This window comes from Hemiscyllium ocellatum, chromosome 25 (assembly GCF_020745735.1).
Source record: "Hemiscyllium ocellatum isolate sHemOce1 chromosome 25, sHemOce1.pat.X.cur, whole genome shotgun sequence".
NCBI lineage: Eukaryota > Metazoa > Chordata > Chondrichthyes > Orectolobiformes > Hemiscylliidae > Hemiscyllium > Hemiscyllium ocellatum.
The window spans coordinates 10681275-10705215 of NC_083425.1; the positions used below are offsets into that span (position 1 = coordinate 10681275).

The 23941-nt window shown below is 48.1% G+C and overlaps 1 protein-coding gene across 4 annotated transcripts in view; it reads right to left on the reverse strand.

Annotated features, from left to right (window-relative positions):
• Positions 1 to 1959: 1959 nt before the first annotated feature.
• slc26a11 (solute carrier family 26 member 11) overlaps positions 1960 to 23941 on the reverse strand; it is a 33149-nt gene continuing 11167 nt past the window's right edge. For 3 of the 4 annotated variants that reach the window (XM_060844454.1, XM_060844455.1, XM_060844456.1), the window contains exons 5-17: positions 23319 to 23398; positions 17684 to 17826; positions 16304 to 16479; positions 15131 to 15203; positions 14103 to 14153; positions 13215 to 13275; positions 12313 to 12368; positions 12005 to 12145; positions 9877 to 10004; positions 8871 to 8970; positions 6968 to 7101; positions 4501 to 4588; positions 1960 to 3058 (exon numbers count right to left, since the gene is read on the reverse strand). In XM_060844454.1, coding sequence (XP_060700437.1) covers positions 2985 to 3058; positions 4501 to 4588; positions 6968 to 7101; positions 8871 to 8970; positions 9877 to 10004; positions 12005 to 12145; positions 12313 to 12368; positions 13215 to 13275; positions 14103 to 14153; positions 15131 to 15203; positions 16304 to 16479; positions 17684 to 17826; positions 23319 to 23398 — 1305 coding nt within the window. In that variant the 3' untranslated portion in view covers positions 1960 to 2984. The remainder of the gene's footprint in view (positions 3059 to 4500; positions 4589 to 6967; positions 7102 to 8870; positions 8971 to 9876; positions 10005 to 12004; positions 12146 to 12312; positions 12369 to 13214; positions 13276 to 14102; positions 14154 to 15130; positions 15204 to 16303; positions 16480 to 17683; positions 17827 to 23318; positions 23399 to 23941) is intronic. The other variant, XM_060844457.1, reaches the window with a different exon arrangement.

The following is a 23941-nucleotide window of genomic DNA, read 5'->3' on the forward strand; positions in this document are numbered from 1 at the left end:
CTAAAAGTTAGATCTTAAAATCAACATGAACACAATTATTAACAGATAAATCTTCGTCATCCCTCAGAAGAGCACATTACAAAGATACGAAGAGGACCAGTAAACGGAAAAGTTCATTTTCATGGGTTGCACCTTTAACTTCAGAGAAATTCCAGGCAGATTCTGACACCTTTGTGTACCCCCCACAAAGACTGCAGGGATCAGGACAACAGCTCACTGTCCCCTTCAGGGGCAATCAAGGATAGTGAGACAGATGTTAGTCCAGCCAGCAATGTCCATATCCCTCGATTGTGTAATATAATATCTCTTAAAACAGGACCCTCTGTGATCAAGGGAAAAAAGGAATACTTTCAGAAGTAGTTTGGTAAGTTGTGATGATAAAATATCTGTTGTTACTGGAGCCTGAGAACCTGTCTCACATTTTAACTGAAGATCATTTACTGAGGAGGTAAAATGTTTCATGCAGTACTTAAAAACAAAGCCCCATGAGTGATGATCACGAGTTTCCACGTGGCCTTATTCAAATAATCATCGTATTGCAACAAACTTTCCACGCTGACGGTGTACTTATTAAGAAAAAGAGATTGGATAAAGGCCTAGACTACAGCCTTGCAATTAGACTGTTCAACAATTAACAACTGGAAAGTTCCCTTTTTTAAAAAATGTAAGTTGGTGAAGCTTCTCAATTTATAATAGACGCAACATTTCCTCAGGACAAAGAAATATTTACAGTTGCAGAAGTGTCGATCAGCTGTGACTGTCTGAAAAGCAGGCTCTTGGTGGGGGGGGACGAAATGGTCACTCAGTCTGATCATTGATCCTTTCCTTGAGTGACAACTGGTTAAGTAACATCTATGAATCCCTCAGTTACTGCAGTGTCTGGCAACTAATCCATTCCTCAGCCGCTGTGGGACATGGCCTACCCAGCAACCTGCAAGGGACCTCCACTTAGTTTTATATTTAGGGGGAGAGGCTGGGCGTGGCAATCACAACCAGTGTGCAATAATGAACAAAACCCAGGAGTGCAAACGTACGCTGGCTTGAGCAGCAATGTGATCTAACTATTAAATTGGACATGTGATCGACGATGCCCTCCACCGCATCTCCTCCACTTCCCACTCCTCCGCCCTTGAGCCCCGCCCCTCCAACCGCCACCAGGACAGAACCCCACTGGTTCTCACCTACCACCCCACCAACCTCCGTATACAGCGTATCATCCGCCGTCATTTCCACCAACTCCAAACGGACCCCACCACCAGGGATATATTTCCCTCCCCTCCCCTATCAGCGTTCCGCAAAGACCACTCCCTTCGTGACTCCCTCGTCAGGTCCACACCCCCCACCAACCCAACCTCCACCCCTGGCACCTTCCCCTGCAACTGCAGGAAATGCAAAACTTGCGCCCACACCTCCTCCCTTACTTCTCTCCAAGGCCCCAAGGGATCCTTCCATATCCACCACAAATTCACCTGCACCTCCACACACATCATCTATTGCATCCGCTGCACCCGATGTGGCCTCCTCTATATTGGGGAGATAGGCCGCCTACTTGCAGAACGCTTCAGGGAACACCTCTGGGACGCCCAAACCAACCAACCAACCCAACCACCCCGTGGCTCAACACTTTAACTCCCCCTCCCACTCCACCAAGGACATGCAGGTCCTTGGACTCCTCCACCGGCAGACCATAACAACACGACGGTTGGAGGAAGAGCACCTCATCTTCCGCCTGGGAACCCTCCAGCCACAAGGGATGAACTCGGATTTCTCCAGTTTCCTCATTTCCCCTCCCCCCACCTTGTCGCAGTCGATTCCCTTGAACTCAGCACCGCCCTCCTAACCTGCAATCCCCTTCCTGACCTCTCCGCCCCCACCCCACTCCGGCCTATCACCCTCACCTTGACCTCCTTCCACCTATCACATCTCCATCGCCCCTCCCCCAAGTCCCTCCTCCCTACCTTTTATCTTAGCCTGCCTGGCACACTCTCCTCATTCCTGATGAAGGGCTCTGGCCTGAAACGTCGAATTTCCTGTTCCTTGGATGCTGCCTGACCTGCTGTGCTTTAAACAGCAACACATTTTCAGCTATTAAATTGGACTGCCTCAGTCAAACAGCAATAATTTTGGACACTACAATCTTGCAGTATACAAGAAATTTACACTCTGATCCAGCACAGAAAGATTCAAGAAGTGTGATGCTGGAAAAGCATCGCAGGTCAGGCAGCATCTGAGAAGGATCGACGTTTTGAGTATAAACTCTTCAGGAATGGAAAGAGGCCAGGATTCACACAGTTTAAGAGCACACACTATACTCAGTGACTGGGAGCTCTGACTGAGAGAGAGTGAGTGGAGGCTCAGACCCGGGTTCTGACTAAACAGTAGCTGCTCGTTGCAATGTTCAGCTTCCCCAGAGCAAGGCATGGAGGCAGTAAGGACTGCAGATACTGGAAGCCGGAGTCTGTAGATGTGAAGCTGGGAAAAGCACAGCGGGTCAGACAGCATCCGAGGAGCAGGGAAGTCAACGTTTCAGGCTGCAATGGGTTTCGGTCTGAAACATCCCGCTCCTCAGATGCTGTCTGACCTGCTGTGCCTTTTCCCAGTTTCACATCTTTTGGCTTCAATATCCAATCTCTGGAGTCTGGATGCAGAGCTAGTAATGGTCAAAAAAAAGCTAAACACCATGATAATTATAAAATTACACTGGGGTTCAGACAAATCAATTGGTTAACATTTAAAATAGGAAAATATAAAAATCACTCGCGTGAAGAGACTGAGCAAGAGATTTTTGGAAGATGTTCAAAAATCTAATCGCCATTAATGGAGGGGTCCAAGCCTTTCAGGGTCAGTTATGCCATTGAGGAGCTGTTGTCACTGTGTGATCCAAGCGGGCACAATGTCTCACCCAATGGTATTATTTTTACCATTAATCAGACTGAACAGTTTGAGGAGCAGCAAGTTCTTGGCAGAGAGGTAGTGCTTTCGGACTAGGAGTACAGTCTCTCGGTCTGGTTGAGTAGCGGTTTCTCACTGTCATCCAGCTCGTGTGTGGGGTCATCTCCTGAACAAAGGAAAGGTACACCTCTATCAGTGACCCTGTCAGAACCCAGCTCCTAACCAGACTGCGACTTCACTGTTCTCTGACCACTTGCCCAATAAATAGTTAATGCTTATTTCACACTGTTTTGCCCATTCAACACGATCTCTCAAATTTAAACTCACGAGAAAACAAATGAAGTATCTTAAATGAGACAAAATTCAAACATGTTGTGGAAATGGAACACAGGACGAAAAGTCAGTCAGGCGCTCCCCCCGGTGGCTAGCTAATGTACTGCACCATAGGGAGGCAACAAAAGAAATTTGCCTTTATATAGCAACTTCCACACAGTCACATTGAAAAATAACCACCATTGTTACAATGCAAAAGATGGGGCAGCTAATCTGTGCACTGCAAGCTCCCACAAGGCAGCAATATCTAACTTCAAACAAAAAATGAAGTTAATTGTGCAATAAATACTGAGCAAAACATGGATAAGCAGCTCCCCTGCTTTCTCTCAAAGCAGTGCCACAGGGTCAGAGAGATCCACAGTTTCACTTCTCAGCTGAAAGGCAGCACCTCAGAATGCAGCACTTTCTCAGCACTGGACTATCAGATTAAATGGTCTGGGAATAAATGCATCTTTTGTTTGATAGAGAAGTGTACTGTCCCAATAGGTTACAGCTGAAAATGTGTTGCTGGAAAAGCGCAGGTCAGGCAGCATCCAAGGAACAGGAAATTCGACGTTTCGTCAGGCTTATGCCCGAAATGTCGAATTTCCTGTTCCTTGGATGCTGCCTGACCTGCGCTTTTCCAGCAACACATTTTCAGCTCTGATCTCCAGCATCTGCAGACCTCACTTTCTCCCCAATAGGTTACACACTTACAGTATAAAGACGGAGACCAGCAAGAGCTCGATTCTAAGGTTAGATTGGACCTCGAGAAGGGAGATGAAAGAAATGCCCTGAGTGACTACAATCCAGAGGACATCAGCCTGCGTCTGACAGCAACAGGCTGATGCTCAGGCTCCTGTGTAAAAGGATTGAGCAGCACTAGGGAGTAGTTCAGACACATTCAAGAGGCCATTTGACAATCATTTCAATAGAAGGGATGTGGGGGAAAGGACCGGAGAATCAGTACAGGACCCAATACCCTGCTCTGTGATGGTTCTGCGCTAGTGAACGAGAGGAGCAGTGATGTTGAGGCGTACACCATCACAAGGTACCAAGGTGGGGAGAAGAATTCTGAAACAAAAGGTACAAGGATGTTTCATGACATAGTCTGTCACTTCAAACTCACATTTCAAATGACCATGCAGCTCCCACCACCATCACGTGGGTTGGCAGGTCATGGGTTTGTGCCAATCTCACTCCGCTCCCTGGGGTTTCACTGCACGTCAGCCCACTACCACCTACACGGGAGCAAAAGGCTGAAGACTATCCCAATAATCTAAAGCAAGTTATTACCATGTAAATAACCAAGTGCTGTCTCAGTGCTTTCAAAATATCTCAATCCTTCGATCTCTGCTGAAGTCAGTATCGACAGAATCTTGGGCTGAAACAAGAAAGAGTCAGAGTCATAAAAGGTCAACAGCCCACTGTCTCTGTGCCAGCTAAACAGAGCCACCTAACTAATCTAATCGCATTTTCCAGCGGTTGCAATTCACTTTGTAGCGTTTAAAATCATGTATCACCAGGTTATAGACTGACACTGTGATCTTTTGCTTTAAATTCTGTGTCTTCTGGTCCTGCCCCACTAGTTCCCTGATGAAGGAGCGTTGCTCCGAAAGCTAGTGCCTCCAATTAAACCTGTTGGACTATAACCTGGTGTTGTGTGAATTTTAACTTTGTCCACCCCAGTCCAACACCGGCTGCTCCACACCATGTATTGTTTGGCGTTGCTAGGCAGGCCGTTATTTTTGCCCCACTCCTGGATGGATTTTTGGAGAAACGGGTATTTTAAAAAAATTGAAGATTTGGTACATTTTCCCTCCCAGCAACGTGATGTCATTTACATTTATGTACATCGAACCTCAGACTGCATAGCGCTACCTCGGGGCAGCTCTGTCAAGGAAGTGGACAACACGTTGGCAAATGGAGTGCAATGTGGGAAAACGTGAGGTTGTTCATTTTGTAAGGAGGGCAAAAGAACAGAATTTACTTAAATGGAGAAAAAGTGCCAAAAGCTGCAACACAGAGAGACTTTGGAGAAACTTGTCCACAATATACAGAAGGCTAGCACACGGCTGCAGCAGGAAATCGGGAAAGCTGATGGGATGTTGGCCCTTATTCTAAGGGGGCTGGAGTAGGGAGGTCTTACTGCAGCTGTACAAGGTGCTGGTGAGACCAGATATGGAGCACTGTCAACAGTTCTGGTCCCTATTTCAGGAAATCTATCATTTCATTGGAGGCAATTCAGAGAGGGTTCACTGTGTGAGAAACAAAGCTCACTCACTGCAATAATTTCAGTCCGAGACAAGATCTGAATCAGAAGTGCCCTTTATTTCACACTTGCAAGTGGGTGTGATGTTCACAAGGCAGGGACAAAACACACTGAATTCAACAAATACTCAATATTTATATAAATTTGGTTCCCAAATATTTTTTCCTTATTTCATTGTTCCCCCCTGTTTTCACCCTCCACTTCCCTAAGACCGGTACCCATTACTCCTGTTTATCTCGTGTCTTATCCGGTCTTGTCTGTGACAAAAATGCTCATTCCTGTTCTCAAGGCCATTTGACCCCATCCTGCTGTGGGCACATCCTTGCCATTTCACAGCATCTTATCACTAAGCCCTTTTAATTGGGGTTTGTTCCTGTGTTTCTGTAAAAGTGGGAAACAGATGTTTAGACCTATTGTTTATACAGGCATATTGAGTTTAACTGTCTGTCTTACAGTCCCATCTCTTTCTTGCATACACTTTTAGCTAATAATTGAGAATTGCAGAAGTAACATTAATTTACCAAATCCGACACTGGGATGATCCCTGGGATGGGAGGGATTGTCTATGGGCCAAGGTTAAACAGGTTGGGTCTTTATTCACCGGAGTTTAGAAGAATGGGAGATGCGAGCTGAAAATGTGTTGCTGGTTAAAGCACAGCAGGTTAGGCAGCATCCAAGGAACATGAAATTCGACGTTTCTGTTCCTTGGATGCTGCCTGACCTGCTGTGCTTTAACCAGCAGCACATTTTCAGCTCTGATCTCCAGCATCTGCAGCATTTACTCAAAGAATGGGAGATGACCTCATTGAAACGTATCGGATTTGTAAGGGTGTAACAGGGTCAACGCTGACAGGATGTTTCCCCTTGTGGGAGAGACTAGGGCATAGTCTCAGAACAAAGGAGGCGCCAGTTTAAGACGGAGATGAAGAGGAATTTATTCTGAGGGGCGAGAGGCTTTAGAAACACCATACCACAGAGAGCCTGTCTATATTTAAGACTGAGATAGAGCCTTGATCAGTCAGAGAGTCAGCCACAATCCTAGTGAATGACAGAGCAGCTTTGAGGGGCTGAATGGCCTACTCCTGCTGTTATTTCTTTACATCAGAGACGCACACACACACGATATGTTACATCGGACTCAGAGAGATGCTTAATGCTGGGAACAAGTGCCTGAAACACAGAGGCAATCAAGAGCTCATTGTGAGGATTAAATTCACCACACACATAATACAAAACATTGCATTTATATAGTGCCTTTAATGGGGTGAAATGTCCCAAAGAGCAAGGAAAGAAAACAAAAATTAACCAGGCCCCCAGGAGAAATTCAAACAGGTAACCCCCAGCAGGCCTTAAAGGTCTACATTAAAGGGTGGGGCGAAGAGGAGACATGTGGAGAGTTTTAGGGAGGGAATGGCAGTGTGGCACACACTAAAGACACAGCCATCAATGGTGGAGGGATGAACAGGACGTGTAAGTGTTGGGAGCACATACCCGGAAATTAGAGAAGAGTAGAGAGACGTTGTGCTGCTGGAATGTCTGGATGAGCTCCCGCAAGCCGTTCACTGTCGTGTAGTCAATGCTGCTGACATGGAGACCGTCAAGAATCACACAGCGTGGAGGGGAGGCTATGCAAGGAAATGTCACACTTCATTAAAGCAGGCAGCTGGTCACCCTGAGCCTGTTACAGAACTCCTCCCCACCATTTCAAATACAAAAACAGAAAGCACTGGGAAAGCTCAGCAGGTCTGGCAGCATCCGTGGAGAGAAATCAGAGTCAATGCTGCGGGTCCGGTGACCCTGGAGATGGGGGAGTGAGTGGACAGCGAGGGAAGGGGTGGACAGGGGAGAGGGGAAGAGGAGATGGAGTGGGCAGTGGGCGAGGTGGGAGTAGATGTTGGGGTGGAGGAGGGTGTGCATGTTGCGGAAGGGGGAGACGGAGGGAGTGGGGGAAGTGGACGGTGGCGGGGGAGGGGGAGTGTGGACGACTAGGGAGAGGGGTGAGTGGGGGCTGGGGGAGGGGGAAGAGGGAGTGGACGGCGAGGGTGATGGGGAGGGAGTGGGCAGCGGGGGTGTTGAACTGGACACTGATCAAACAGCCTGTGAGAGCTACAGAGGAGTCCAAGAGAAGTGAAAATCTGAACGATGCAGGGAGGTCGATTCTAAACAATCCCGTCAGTGGCTTCTGTCTCAATGCAAGTTAACTGGGAAGGCAAATCCATTACTTAGGATGGAGGGAAATTGTGACCAACCAGGGAAGCAAAGATCGAGCTGTTTAAAGCGAGATGATTCAATAAGGAGTTCGATAGAGGGTTAAGTACAGAAACATTTGTGCAACAGAGACGTTTTGGATTGTTGAAGCCATCCAACTGGACCAAGGCTGCAGTTTACAAGGGAAAGGTAAAGTCACAATAATCCAACTAGACCATAGGAATGTTCTCTCAAAGAGAGAAAGCACAAGAGAGAAAGAGAGAGAGAGAGAGAGAGAGAGCGCGTATGTGAGAGAGACAGATACAGAAACAGATGTGAGAGAGAGACAGACAGACAGTGTGTGTGTGTGAGAGAGAGAGAAAAAAGAGAGAGAGAGGCAGTGTGTGAGAGAGAGAGAGGGGCAGCGTGTGTGAGGGGGGGGGCAGTGTGTGTGTGTGTGTGTGTGTGTGACACACAGACAGTGTGTGTGTGTGAGAGAGAGAGAGAGAGAGACACAGAGAGAGAGAGAGAGACAGAGAGAGAGAGAGAGAGAGAGAGAGAGAGAGAGACACACAGAGAGACTACTAATTTAACCAGACAGTCACCATGCTTCAGGTGAGGGGAGAGGTTGAGAAAAACAGTCCTTCACGGTAACCTCAGCCGGTGTGGGAATTGAACCCACGCTGTCGGCATCACTCTCACTGCTGTTCTACATTTAAATATAGTTATAACAACAGGGAAAGTGGGATGGTGGAACAAGCTCTGAATGATGTACTCCGGCTCCAAGTCCTGTGTTCCTGTGGGATGATCAGTTCAAATTCAGCCACTTTGATGTTGCCTTCATGGGCGATGAAATCCCAGTGACCAAACACAGCAGTCTGGTAAAAACAATGACTGCAGATGCTGGAAACCAGAGTCTAGATAAGAGTGGTGCTGGAAAAGCACAGCAGGTCAGGCAGCATCCCAGGAGCTGGAGAATCAACATTTCGGGCAAAAGCCCTTCATCAGGAATACGTGATTTTCCTGCTCCTGGGATGCTGTCTGACCTGTGCTTTTCCAGCACCACTCTAATCTAAACACAGCAGTATGTCTGGGGACCAATTCCAGTGAGGGAGCTGTCAGAACAAGAGCTAGTTCAGTCCCTGGACTGCCACTGAGAAGGGAGAACCTTGGGGACGAGTGCAGGATCATGGAGGCTGCCACTTACCCTCTAGTACACGCCTGTACAGCAGGTCACTGACATATTCAACAGCAGGGAAATTCAGACCACTCTGGAACTGTACCACAACTGTACTGTAATCAGAAATCTGAGAAACAAACAAAGAGAAAGAAAGAAAGAGAGCGAGCGAGCGAGAGAAGGGGGTTAAGATTCCACACTTTTCCATTTTCACACAGCTCATTATTCTCCGTCTTTATACTGGATAAAGGGTTAAGCTGCACAGATACAACTGAAATCCAAACAGAGAATGAGAACTTTACAGACACAGGCAGACCCTTAACTTCCTGCTTTGTTGGAAAAAAAGTTTTAAAATAGACAGAATTACAACTTCCAAGCACTCTCCCCAGCCCAGGCTGCGTGATCCCCTTGTGTAGAGGGTGGTCGCTCTCTCTCTCTCTCTCCCCCCATCTTGCCCTGGGGCAGTGGAGTACCACACACACCCCTTTCTTACAGCCTGAATACCACATTGGCAGGATTTACTGACAGAGGGCCATCCACAGATGGGTGGCACAGTTGCTCAGTGGTTAGCACTGCTGCCTCACAGCACCAGAGTCCTGGGTTCGATTCCTACCTGTCTGTGTAGAGTTTGCACATTCTCCTCGAGTCTGCGTGGGTTTCCTCCGGGTGCTCCGGATTCCTCCCACAATCCAAAGATGTGCAAGTCAGGTGAATTGACCATTCTAAATTGCCCACAGTGTTAGGTGTGTTAGGGATAAATATAGGGTAGGGGAATGAGTTTGGGTGGGTTTCTCTTTGGAGGTGGCGGTGTGGACTTGTTGGTCTGAAGGGCCTGTTTTTACACTGTAGGAAATTTAATCTGACATAACTGACCTGCCAGCACCATCCAGTCAGTGTAATACAATAGCCATTGATAAAACAGCCACTGGGGATAAGAAACAGAAAAGTACCCTGTGACGTGGGCAGACTGTGCCAGGCTGGTAAACTGGGCACATTCACAGTCAGTCAATCCCCAAATACAGACAGACACTATTACCTTCATCTCCGGTCTGGCGATGTTAAAGAGCAGAATTATCCCAGACAAAGCAATTCCAGCCAGAATTCCATACTGGATTTCCCAAAAGCAACCCAGGAATGACGCTAGGAAAGGGAGTAGGTCCAGTTCTGGAGAAAATAAATAGATTATGGGATCACTCGATGTGCTCAGTTCGGAGGTGGGGAGAGGGGTGTTATTCCTGCAGCAAAACAAAATAACATCACTCTGGGATTAAAGGGAGAGCTGGGAATCAAACATTACACATTTCAGCCACATGGGGGCGAACAAGCATCACAATGCTTCAGGGTTGAAGGAGATCACATTGATAAAGCTGAATTGATGTAGCACCTCTCTCGATTGAAAGTGCTTTAAAGCCGATGAAATATTATTCACACACTTGCTCTTTCATATGTAAGTTAATGTGGCAACTAAATTTTGCACAGCTAGCTTCCACAAACAGCAAATAGGAGTGCACCAAAAAAAACGACACTGCAGGGGGGAGCTACAGCAAGGCATGGAGTTCGAGGGAGGTCGCCAACATGGAGGCTGTAAAGAAGATAAACGGTTTAAAACCAGTCAACATAAACAATACTCCTGGATTCAAGAAAACATTAAACCAGGGATACGCTGGCAAATGGGACTAGATTTATTTAGGATATTGGACTGACACTCTGTGACTCTACACAGAGGGAATGAATTCTTGCATTTTAAAGTGGAATCTCTAGTTTAAGGCTGTGTAAGTTCTGGAGTCATTAGGCTTGGAAACAATGCAGTGCATCTTGCTGTAATAAACACTTAATTATTGAACTTAAATCAGAGATGCAGTAAATAGTAGCTGCCTAGTTAAAATCTTCCAGCTATGTGATTGAAACACATTAGCTGTGACCTCCCCAGCCTGCAGAAGGCGTGACAAGAGTGACGGCTTTTTGTGTCAAAGTGCATGTCAGTTATTAGGGAAAAGTCTTCTCAATTTCTGCCTGTTGTCCCAATCTGAGTACAGGGTGACATCGAGGAAAGTAACGCTTTCCGGCTTGCAACTGCCCCAAATTTGACAGAAAGTTGAGAATTGGGGCTTAATAATGATTCATTCTAATTCTGCTTCTGACAGAGTGTCCAAACGTCAACACAGATGCAGGCAGTATTGTCACAATCTGATGGCATTGGGTCACTCAGAATACAAAGGTAGCCCTCAAACAAAAAAAAAAGCCCATAAACTTAAAAAAAAATCTCAAGAGGACCCTCGAGAAATGAAAGTGATGTTGATTCATGTTCCAAGCCTGAAAGCAGAGCTTTACTGAACTTTATTTACCTGCAGCTCTCTTAGCAGAAGAATCAGAAGCCACACCACAAGATTAAAGTAAATGCATTGGCCAAAGAGTCTGTCAATTTGAGTACAGGAGTTGGGAACGTCTTGTTGCAGCAGTTCAAGACGTTGGTGAGGCCACACCTGGAGTACTGCATGCAGTTCTGTTCACCCAACTATAGAAAGGCAATTACTAAACCACAAAGAGAGCAGAAAAGATTTACCAGGGTGTTACCTTGACTGGAAGGCTCGTGTTATAAGGAGAGGCTGGATAGACTGGGACTTCTTACCCCCTGGGAGCGTAGAGACTGAGGGGTGACCTTATAGACGTCAATAAGCCATGAGAGGTAACAGATAAGGCAGCCATGGTAGAGGAGTCTCAAGCATAGGTTTAAGGTATGAGTCACACACACACACACACACACACACACACACACACACACACACACACACACACACACACACACACAGTGGTGAGTGTCTGGAACAGAAATAGATGGGATAGATATGGAGGGATATGGACCAAACACAGGTAAACGGGACTAGATTAAAATGTTGGATGGTGGAGGTGGCAGTGTTGAACTGAGGTGTACAAAGTTAAAAATCACACAACACCAGGTTAAAGTCCAACAGGTTTATTTTCGGAGCGCTCCTAAACTCGTACTTCTGAATAAACCTGTTGGACTATAACCTGGTGTTGTGTGATTTTTAACTTTGTACACCTCAGTCCAACACCGTCATCTCCAAGTCATGGCCACAATAGGAGAGTAGAAACAACAGAGGTTAGCAGCGAGAGATTTCCCTTTGGTCACATCCAGCACCTACTTTTTACCCTCCACAGCGTGGCAACGATCCTCAAGTCAAACACACCGGACACAGCAACAATAACAACAGCCGCCAGGGCTCCTTTGGGGATATAGTAGAAGAGAGGGGTCAGGAAGGCGAGAGACAGCAGCACGATAACTCCTGGGGAAAGAACAAAAACATGAGGGAATGTGCAGGGTCGGACAACTGGCTGAGAGGCCGACATCACAGAGGGGACGTTGGAAAAAAACATTCATTAATGTGGAACCAACCCGGGATCAGAAAAGGGCTGGTGATTAATTCATTAACGTTCTAAAGACCAGACTCACCAGTGACTATTCCACCAGCAGGGCTGCACACACCTGTTTGAGAATTTACTGCAGTCCTGAGGGATAGAAACACAGAGAAACAGAGTCTGAAAACCCCGTTACAACAGAAACTGAGGGGGGACTGGGATCCAGCAGCTGTGATCCAGCCTCCGACACAGAACATAAACATTCCAGCACAGTACAGGCCCTTCAGCCCTCGATGTTGCGCCAACCTGTGGAACCAATCTGAAGCCCATCTCTCCTACACTATTCCATTTTTAAGAGTTTTAAGCAGTTCAGCCACAGCACATTTGACTAAGGGCCTGTGAATTAACAGGTTCACCCAGACAATTCCAAACTTGTGTTTCTTGTCACAGGAATGATCAGAAAACACACCAATCCCGACTAATTAAAAATGCAAAAGAACTGCGGATGCTGCAAGTCAGAAGTTGCTGGAAAAGCTCAGCAGGTCTGGCAGCATTTGTGGAGAGATGTTTGGTGGTATGGTCACTTGACCTGAAATGTTAATGGTTTTTCTCTCTCTCCACAGATGCTGCCAGACCTGCTGAGCTTTTCCAGCAACTTCTCGTTTTGTTTGTGACACCAATCCCTACCCCCCTCACCTGAGATGGTGCTCAATTCTCACTCCCTCCCCACCCTGGGGCTCAGTTTCCCTCTCCCCTCCTCAACAAACCCCCACCTCTTGTTCTCCCCTTTTCTGTCACTTTAGCCATCTGCTCGGGGGAGAGGGAGGTGACAGGGATATTTGCCTCTCTGAGTGCTGAGTAAAGGCTGCATTGTGACAGCAATGGCACCACAGAAACCTCCTCTTCATTCTACACCAACATCCCTAGCCCCTCACTCCCAGTTCCCTCCTTGAACCCAGCTCCTCCCAATCTACCCATTCCCTAAGCGGGACCTACCTTCCGAAACTTCCGGTTACGGGATAAGATGAAACCAGAGATCCCAGAATATTTGTGCTACCTGAAACCCAAAGTAGACCAGAGTCAGTGGGAGGGGGGTTAAGTCAGTCTCAGGGAAGACACAAGGGAGGGATCTAATACTGGGGCAGTGGGGACAGGGGACACACTGGGGAATGCCAGACACTGTGGGGTAATCTGCATCCCGGTATTCCGATCTGGAAAGCCCTTCAGAAAGCAGGAGTTGTGTCACTGTCTCCAAACCTTCCTTGAAATGGGTCTTTTTTTTGGTCAAACTCTGTGATTTTCTTTTTGTTTGACAGCTTGGAGGGCTTTCCTCACGGAGTTTCCACTGGGAGAAAGCTGGAGTGTGAGCTTTGCAGAAATTAGCCCAATGCTTCACATGGAGAGGCCCTTTCTCTACTCAGCCTGAGATGGGGGGGGGGGGGATGGGGTAACTGACAGTCTTACTGCCTCCCTGGGGCAGAGTCATCTCTAGGCTCAGAATAAACCATCACCCACCAAAACTAGAGGGCAAAGATTTAAAATCAGACGCAAGGGGCAAGTTTTCACACAGAGGGTGGTACGTGTATGGAATGAGTTGCCAGAGGAAGTGGTGGAGGCTGGTACAATTGCTACATTTAAAAGGCATCTTTAGGAATAGGAAGGGTTTGGAGGGACATGGGCCAAGTGCTGGCAAATGAGACTAGATTAGGTTAGGATAACTGGTCGGCATGGACAAGTTGGGCAGAATGGCCCATTTCCACGCTGTATATCTCTATGACATTGGCACCAAGTGTGCCATTCTTTTCATTGGGGAAGGGCACCCACACCAGATTCTGACAGGAGACGGTGAATAAACCACAGCGAGTCAAAAACGCCAGCCCTTACCGATTGCAAGGAGCTCCTGATTTGGATCAATTCTGTAATTGTTCTGACTGGCTGCAAAGACATAAAGAAGTTTTAAAGTGAAACTCCTGACAGCTCAGCGTGAACAACGTCCAATGACATACACCACCCCGAATCCTCCTGAGTTAAAGTGAGGGAGTAGGGGAACATTTCAGAAATCTCAGTCAGTGTTGCATAGTCTCTGTGCGCTCTAGACAGACCTTGCAGGTCATTGAAGGGCAATGCTAACAGCCATGAAGCTCATGAAGAAGCTAGCGGTTTTGGAACAAAGTACGGAAAAGATTCACTGAAGCAACTATGAGCTGAAAGGATTGCATTCAGACAGGTTGGAACAGTCTTGGATGCGTTCCTTTGAAATGATGGAAATATGTAAAAACGATCAGAGTATTTGGAGAAGATGGTCAGAAACTATTGTTCCAGAACCAAAAACGATGGATAGAACCTTAAAGTTCATGCTGGGGTCATTCAGGGGTGATGATTTGAGTGGTGCTGGAAAAGCACAGCAGGTCAGGCAGCATCTGAGGAGCAGGCAGATCGATGTTTTGGCCAAAAGCCCTTCCTAATGAAGGGTATTTGCCCAAAACGTCGATTTTCCTGCTCCTCGGATGCTGCCTGACCTGCTGTGCTTTCCCAGCACCACTCCAATATTGACTCTAATCTCCAACATCTGCAGTACCCACTTCCGCCTCATTCAGGGGTGATGCCAGGAATTAATCTGTCAAGAGAGATGGTGGAAAGCTCAAAGCTCTCTCTCTCCTCTCCGCTCCCCCATCACCTCCCAAAATAAAGTAGCCCATTTGGTAGTGTTCCGATCAAGACGGAGAGACTTTGAGCTTGGACATGGGGTAGTGACAGGCAAAGAGACGAGGTACAGATCAGGCAGGGTAGAATGGAGTGATTGAGAAGGTGGAGTGAACGGTGTCCTCTTGCTCTGTAACGGTGAACAGGCAGTGTTAGGAACAATGGGGCCGCTCGTGGTTTCGGTGAGGGTACTTTTGCTGGTTACTCACCAAAAGCTTTGGCAATCGCAATACTTTCCAAAAACCCAACCAGGGGCACCACGGCCAATCCTGCTCCAAAGTTCTAGAAAGATCAGACAGCATTTGGTACAGCATCAAGATCAGATTAATCACCAACTTAGCACCACTTACTCTAGAAAGCCAATTGGTGAACGAGAGTCTTGTGACCCAGACCCTGAGCAAATGTGGTCGACTCTTCACTGTCCCCCAGGCATTTAGGGACGGGCAATAAAGACTGGTCCAGCCAACAATGCTCATAACCCTTGAACAAATTTTAAAACACCATCACTCAGACTTATTAAAGAGTGGTACATTAAAAGAATACAACTCCATTCGCAACCCCACACCATTTCAGTAACTCTCTCTTTACACACGCTCAAACAAAACCCCAATTATTGCCCACTGAATGCCTACAAATAAATCAATATACAATTAAAAACCAAAAGAACTGCAGATGCTGTAAATCAGAAACAAAAAACAGAAGTTGCTGAAAAAACTCAACAGGTCTAGCAGCATCTGTGGAGAGAAATCAGAATTAAGTTTCATTCTGAGGAAGGGTTACCGGACCTGAAATGTTAACTCTGATGTCTCTTCACAGACACTGCCAGACCTGCTGAGTTTTTCCAGCAACTTCTGTTTTTGTTTCTAATATACAATTAGCACCCATCGGTGTTGAATAGCAAAATATTTAATGGGAGAGTATTGAATCAGGTGATATTCATTGTGTTAGAGAGATTGGTTTAGTAAAGAAGATCTGAATAATGTTTCATCCTCGATTGTTCTAGCAACAGCAGTTAGATCAGTTTTCCTCTGAGCAGTGACTTTGTTGTGATTGTTTCTTCTTGGGTAACATCTGGGCTGGGTAATCATTTGGAAATCTTACATATCGATGCAAGTTCCCACTAAAACCCCATTAACGTGCAGGTGGGACTAGATTAGATTGGGATATTTGGTCGGCATGAACTGGTTGGACCGAAGGGTCTGTTTCCATGCTGTACATCTCTATGTCTCCAAGAGATGGGAAGGTGACGGTGATAACGGAGGGAAACGGCTTCGACCTTCTGTCGATGAAGAATTGGCATTTCGGACGTGAACACGGGTTGGTTTTCAGTGCAGGATCACGTTTGATTTCACGCTGGACTGGCTTGCCCAGCCAGCACTCACCTGAAGCATCTCAGAAAAGCTGACAGTCCTGTTGGATGCTGTATCCGAAAAGGCTGGGAGCCGGAAAGGCGGGAGACCTTGGGTGGACTTCCCAGTCAGAGTAAACACGTGTTGGTTTTGACATTCAAAGCAGAACGCAATCAGACTGGCTGTTATCACCACCACAGCGTTGCGGGCTGGAAAAGGGAACAGGGTCATTCCAACTAAACCCAATCCTCAAACATAAAGAAGGACACCACATCTCTTTGCCATTCCAGTCTACGATGCAACCCTCATCTGGTACGCCTCCATTTGGATTTTACCCTGAGCTTGACCCTACAAAGGTGGCTGAAGGTTACAGGGAGCTGAGGGAACACTTGTGCTCTTTCACACACGCTCTCACTCTCTGTCTCAGTCTCCTATTACCTTTCCCAATCTCGCCCTCCCCCTCATACTGAACAGATTTTTGAAAGACCCCAAAATAAAGCTCTCTTGAGGAAAAAAAAGGGAATCCTATTCAATAACACAACTAGAAACAATTACTGCACTCATCAATAAAGTGGGAGTTAAAATGAAATGTAAAGGCGATGTTGCAAATAAGGTGCCAGTGTTGGACTTGGGTGGACAAAGTTTAAAAAAAAGTCACACAACACCAGGTTATAGTCCAACAGGTTTATTTGGAAGCACACTAGCTTTCGGAGCGTCGCTCCTTCATCAGGTCCTGAAATTAATGCTTCCAAATTAAACCTGTTGGATTATAACCTGGTGTTGTGTAATTTTTAACTGTGCATCAAGACCACATCCAGCAGAACAGGAAACAACAAAGGAATTTAGCTCTGTCAGGCTCTGCCCATACTCGGAGAGAGCTGGAATTCTCAAGCGTTGTTGGAATACTGTTCCTTATCAAGAGAGATCACCTTGAGTTGATTTGCTAGCTGACAGCAATATTTTCTAATCTCACATACCAACCTCAAAAAGGAATTCCCCTCCAAAATTAGCACACCATCGATTAGGAAGCAGGGAGTTAATTCACTCACAGCATGTGGTGTCACTGGCTGGGCCAGCATCTATAGCCCGTCCATGGTGGTGGGGAGTGGCCTTGTTGAATTGTTGCCACTCCTGGATTCCCCCAAGGCAGAGCAAGGTGCCATCTCCCTGGGGCAGGATAGGTTTTCATGTTGCCATCACTGCTCCTCAGCTAAACGTCCTGGCTGGGACCTGAAAGGGATCTCCCTCCCTGGGGCCCAGACCCGACCCAATACCATGGCATTGATTAGAAGCGACAACCGGCCCACCCAGTCAGACACACATTCAGGCCACTCGTTCCCAGGATAGCGACCAGCTCCCATTCTAGCAACGGTGGGGAGACGCAGCGACAGACAGGCTGACCAACCGACCGACCTGTGCCCGCGAAGTGGACAATGGCGTGGCACACCCTGTCCAGCAGCGGCAGACGGTGCGATCGCTTCGGAAGGTGGTTCTTCATCATCTTCAACAGCACCAGCAGCAAGAGGGAGCTCAGGCCGAGCACCAGGTCACCGAGCCTGGACAGAGGGACAAACCAGGAGGAGGGACAACACATCAGACACCACGTGGAAGGACAGGCACAAAGATAGATCGTTCAGCCCCTTTCGGTCTGTGCTAGCTTCAGCCCTGTTTCTTCACCAAACCCCGTCATCTCATTTCCCCCCTAGGAGATTGTCCGTAATAACATGGCCCCTTTTTTAATGGGAGCTTCCTACTTGATTGACATGTAGCCATCACTGCTCCTCAGCTAAACGTCCTGGCTAGTGTCTGAAAGGGATCTCTCCCACTGGGGCCAGACCCAACCCAATACCATGACATTGATTACACGCTATGACTACCCTACCCACTGTTTGGTTAGTGAATCAACGACCATCATTGCCACCATTAACTGTATTAACGTCCCTCCCTCGACATACTCCTGCACTGAATTGTGGGGGTCCATAGGATTCAAGATTTATTTTCATCCAGCCCCGTTCGTTCTCCGCCTCTTGTCGCTGTGAGAGCAGGAAGATCCCACACAGGAAAAGTCAAGAATCTTGGGATGGGGCGAGAGGGAAACAAGAGGATAGTCCTCATTTTCACTATGTCCCAGCAAAGTAGAGAGTGTGTGCGCATCTCAAATCTTGCCCAGAGAATGAGGGGCAGAGGGACAGCAGCAGGAACGCTGTGGCTCCCAGTCAGAGCACGTCCCGGTGTAAAGCTTTACAGCAAATAGTGAAAATCAGAGAGTTGCAGATTGGGAAAGTCAAAACATACTGTGCCTAACATTTTGAAAGAAAAACAACCCAAAGCAGAGTTCAAAAGACAAGGAGATCAGGAGGTGCTTAAACCATCATAGCGCACCTACAAATACTTTAGATTTATTCTTAACCAACCTGGTTGAGAGATACTATTTCACACCTCCGGACCAAGTGGGACTTGAACCTGGGCTTCCTGGTTCAAAGGTAGAGACACTACCACCACAGCACTTTAAATATTTTATCTGAAAGCAAATTAAATCAAAACGCTACGCGTGCGTCTCAGGGTGTTCCAAACCACTTTAATCAATGACAAACTTCTGAAGCACACAATGATCATTATGTGAGGCTGCTTGTGCACAGCAAAATCCCACAAAGAGCAATGTCATGGCAACCGGAAAATGTTCTCCAAGGAGAGGCTGGATAGGCCGAGTGTCTCTTTTCCATTGGTGTGTAGTAGGTTCAGGGATGACCTTATAGAAGTTTACAGCTGCAAATGTGTTGCTGGTTAAAGCACAGCAGGTTAGGCAGCATCTCAGGAATAGGGAATTCGACGTTTCGAGCATAAGCCCTTCATCAGGAATAAGAGAGAGAGAGCCAAGCAGGCTGAGATAAAAGGTAGGGAGGAGGGACTAGGGGGAGGGGCGATGGAGGTGGGATAGGTGGAAGGAGGTCAAGGTGAGGGTGATAGGCCGGAGTGGGGTGGGGGCGGAGAGGTCAGGAAGAGGATTGCAGGTTAGGAGGGCGGTGCTGAGTTGAGGGAACCGACTGAGACAAGGTGGGGGGAGGGGAAATGAGGAAGCTGGAGAAATCTGAATTCATACCTTGTGGTTGGAGGGTTCCCAGGCGGAAGATGAGGCGCTCCTCCTCCAGCCGTCGTGTAGTTGTGTTCTGCCGGTGGAGGAGTCCAAGGACCTGCATGTCCTCGGTGGAGTGGGAGGGGGAGTTAAAGTGTTGAGCCACGGGGTGATTGGGTTGGTTGGTTCGGGCGGCCCAGAGGTGTTCTCTGAAGCGTTCCGCAAGTAAGCGGCCTGTCTCACCAATATAGAGGAGGCCACATCGGGTGCAGCGGATGCAATAGATGATGTGTGTGGAGGTACAGGTGAACTTGTGGCGGATATGGAAGGATCCCTTGGGGCCTTGGAGGGAAGTGAGTGTGGAGGTGTGGGCGCAAGTTTTACATTTCCTGCGGTCGCAGGGGAAGGTGCCGGGGGTGGAGGTTGGGTTGGTGGGGGGTGTGGATCTGACAAGGGAGTCACGAAGGGAGTGGTCCTTGCGGAACGCTGATAGGGGAGGGGAGGGAAATATATCCTTGGTGGTGGGGTCCGTTTGGAGGTGGCGGAAATGGCGGCGGATAATACGTTGTATGCGCAGGTTGGTGGGGTGGTAGGTGAGAACCAGTGGGGTTCTGTCTTGGTGGCGGTTGGAGGAGCGGGGCTCAAGGGCGGAGGAGCGGGAAGTGGAGGAGATGCGGTGGAGGGCATCGTCGATCACGTCTGGGGGGAATCTGTGGTCCTTGAAGAAGGAGGCCATCTGGGCTGTGCGGTGTTGGAATTGGTCCTCCTGGGAGCAGATGCGGCGGAGACGAAGGAATTGGGAATATGGGATGGCGTTTTTACAGGGGGCAGGGTGGGAGGAGGTGTAGTCCAGGTAGCTGTGGGAGTCAGTCGGTTTATAATAGATGTCTGTGTTGAGTCGGTCGCCCGAGATAGAAATGGAAAGGTCTAGGAAGGGGAGGGAGGAGTCTGAGACAGTCCAGGTGAATTTGTGGTCGGGATGGAAGGTGTTAGTAAAGTTGATGAACTGTTCAACTTCCTCGTGGGAGCACGAGGCAGCGCCGATACAGTCATCGATGTAGCGGAGGAAAAGGTGGGGGGTGGTGCCAGTGTAGTTGCGGAAGATGGACTGTACAAAATCATGAGGGGTGTCAAGGGCTTTGTCCTAGGGCAGGGGGAACCTCAAACCTAGGCAACAGATTTTTAACACAAGGGAGAAAGATTTAAAAAGAGCGGCAAATTTTTCACACAGAGGGTGGGTCGTACGTGGAACAAACTGCCGGGAGAAAGTGGTAGATGCAGATACAGTTATGAAATTTAAAAGACATTTGTACAGGTACTAGAATGGGAAAGGTTTAGAGGGATATGGGCCAAATACAACAAAAAGGACAAGTTTAGTTTGGGACACCTGGTTGGCATGGATTTGTTGGAATGGTCTGTTTGGCATGGAAGGGTCTGTTTCTGTGCTGTATGACTCTATGTTGTTGATGGAGAGATAAACAGTGACCTGGACAAAGAGGAATAATTTCCTGCTCATCAAATAGTGCCACCCAAGAGGGAGTTTGCATTAGCATTTCATCTCCAACACTGCATTGCAACAGTAAGTGCACCCGACTAGTAATGAATCGAATTAATTGACCGTAGAGAGTTTGGGGACATGAAGAGTTGCTGAAAGGTGCTATATAAATGCCAAGTCCTTTTGGCAAACAGGAACCTGAGACTTCTTTCTCCCAGTCAATGGGGGACCCAGCATGTAGGACCAGGGATTTGATACAGGGCTGTCCTCAGCCTGGAAGAGGACACGGTCACAGCTGAAAATGTGTTGCTGGTCAAAGCACAGCAGGCCAGGCAGCATCTCAGGAATAGGAAATTCGACGTTTCGAGCATAAGCCCTTCATCAGGAATGAGAGAGAGTAGCCAAGCAGGCTAAGATCAAAGGTAGGGAGGAGGGACTTGGGGGAGGGGCAATGGAGGTGGGATAGGTGGAAGGAGGTCAAGGTGAGGGTGATAGGCCGGAGTGGGGTGGGGGCGGAGAGGTCAGGAAGGAGATTGCAGGTAAGGAGGGCGGTGCTGAGTTGAGGGAACTGACTGAGACAAGGTGGGGGGAGGGGAAATGAGGAAACTGGAGAAATCTGAATTCATACCTTGTGGTTGGAGGGTTCCCAGGCGGAAGATGAGGCGCTCCTCCTCCAGCCGTCGTGTTGTTATGTTCTGCCGGTGGAGGAGTCCAAGGACCTGCATGTCCTCGGTGGAGTGGGAGGGAGAGTTAAAGTGTTGAGCCACGGGGTGGTTGGGGTGGTTGGTCCGGGCGGCCCAGAGGTGTTCTCTGAAGCGTTCCGCAAGTAAGCGGCCTGTCTCCCCAATATAGAGGAGGCCACATCGGGTGCAGCGGATGCAATAGATGATGTGTGTGGAGGTACAGGTGAACTTGTGGCGGATATGGAAGGATCCCTTGGGGCCTTGGAGGGAAGTGAGTGTGGAGGTGTGGGCGCAAGTTTTACATTTCCTGCGGTCGCAGGGGAAAGTGCCGGGGGTGGAGGTTGGGTTGGTGGGGGGTGTGGATCTGACGAGGGAGTCACGAAGGGAGTGGTCCTTGCGGAACGCTGATAGGAGAGGGGAGGGAAATATATCCTTGGTGGTGGGGTCCGTTTGGAGGTAGCGGAAATGACGGCGGATGATACGTTGTATGCGGAGGTTGGTGGAGTGGTAGGTGAGAACCAGTGGGGTTCTGTCTTGGTGGCGGTTGGAGGAGCGGGGCTCAAGGGCGGAGGAGCGGGAAGTGGAGGAGATGCGGTGGAGGGCATCGTCGATCACGTCTGGGGGGAATCTGCGGTCCTTGAAGAAGGAGGCCATCTGGGCTATGCGGTGTTGGAACTGGTCCTCCTGGGAGCAGATGCGGTGGAGACGAAGGAATTGGGAATATGGGATGGAGTTTTTGCAGGGGGCAGGGTGGGAGGTGGTGTAGTCCAGGTAGCTGTGGGAGTCAGTCGGTTTATAGTAGATGTCTCTGTTGAGTCGGTCGCCTGAGATAGAGATGGAAAGGTCTAGGAAGGGGAGGGAGGAGTCTGAGACAGTCCAGGTGAATTTAAGGTCGGGATGGAAGGTGTTAGTAAAGTTGATGAACTGTTCAACTTCCTCGTGGGAGCACGAGGCAGCGCCGATACAGTCATCGATGTAGCGGAGGAAAAGGTGGGGGGTGGTGCCAGTGTAGTTGCGGAAGATGGACTGTTCCACATATCCTATGAAGAGGCAGGCATAGCTGGGGCCCATGCGGGTGCCCATGGCAACTCCTTTAGTTTGGAGGAAGTGGGAGGATTGAAAAGAGAAGTTTATTCAGGGCGAGGACCAGTTCAGTCAGTCGAAGGAGGGTGTCAGTGGAAGGGTACTGGTTGGTGCGGCGGGAAAGGAAGAAGCGGAGGGCTTTGAGTCCTTCGTGATGGGGGATGGAGGTGTACAGGGACTGGATGTCCATAGTGAAAATAAGGCGTTGGGGACCGGGGAAGCGAAAATCCTGGAGGAGGTGGAGGGCGTGGGTGGTGTCCCGAACGTAGGTGGGGAGTTCTTGGACTAAAGGGGACAGGACCGTGTCGAGGTATTGGGAGATGAGTTCGGTGGGGCAGGAGCAGGCTGAGACAATGGGTCGGCCGGGGCAGGCAGGTTTGTGGATTTTGGGCAGGAGGTAGAAACGGGCGGTGCGGGGTTGTGGGACTATGGTTGTGGGACTTCCACCTATCCCACCTCCATTGCCCCTCCCCCAAGTCTCTCCTCCCTACCTTTTATCTTAGCCTGCTTGGCTACTCTCTCTCATTCCTGATGAAGGGCTTATGCTCGAAACGTCGAATTTCCTATTCCTGAGATGCTGCCTGGCCTGCTGTGCTTTGACCAGCAACACGTTTTCAGCTGTGATCTCCAGCATCTGCAGACCTCATTTTTTACTAGAGGACACGGTCAGTTAGCATTTGGAACCATACCCAACAAGAAAGCAGGAGTACTGACCTGGTCTCCGCAATGTGGTAGAACGTGAAGTAGACCTCCCGGAAGAACTGACGGGGAATGTCACGGAGACCAAGAATATTCTGGATCAGAAGAAGCATATGTAAGGTTTAGCAAACTAAAATTGGACAGAGCCCATGAGGAATATAAAGAAAGCAGGAAGGAACTCAAGCAGAGAATTAGCAGAACAAGGACGGGCCATGAAGTGACCTTGGCAAGTAGGGTTAAAGAAAATCCCTTCTATTAATACATTAAGACCAAGATGATAACCAGGGAGAAGGTAGGACCACTCAAGAATAAAGAAGGGCTAGGCAGTAGTTGTATAGTAATTTGGAAATTTTTTTTGTTTTTTTTTCCTCTTTGTTATTGGTTGTATTTTAAATAACTTTATATTTTTGTAAAGTCAAAAAAAAAATTTTTGCTAATAAATATATTTTCAAAACAAAAAGAATAAAGAAGGAAACTTGTGCTCGGAGACAGAGGATGTGCATGAGATCCTCAATGAATATTTTGTGTCCGTGTTTACCCAGGAGGACATGGAGGTGTGATACATGCTAATACGCTGGGGCATTTTGAGATCAAGAAAGAAGTGGTGTTGGGTCTCTTGAAGAACATTAAGGTGGATA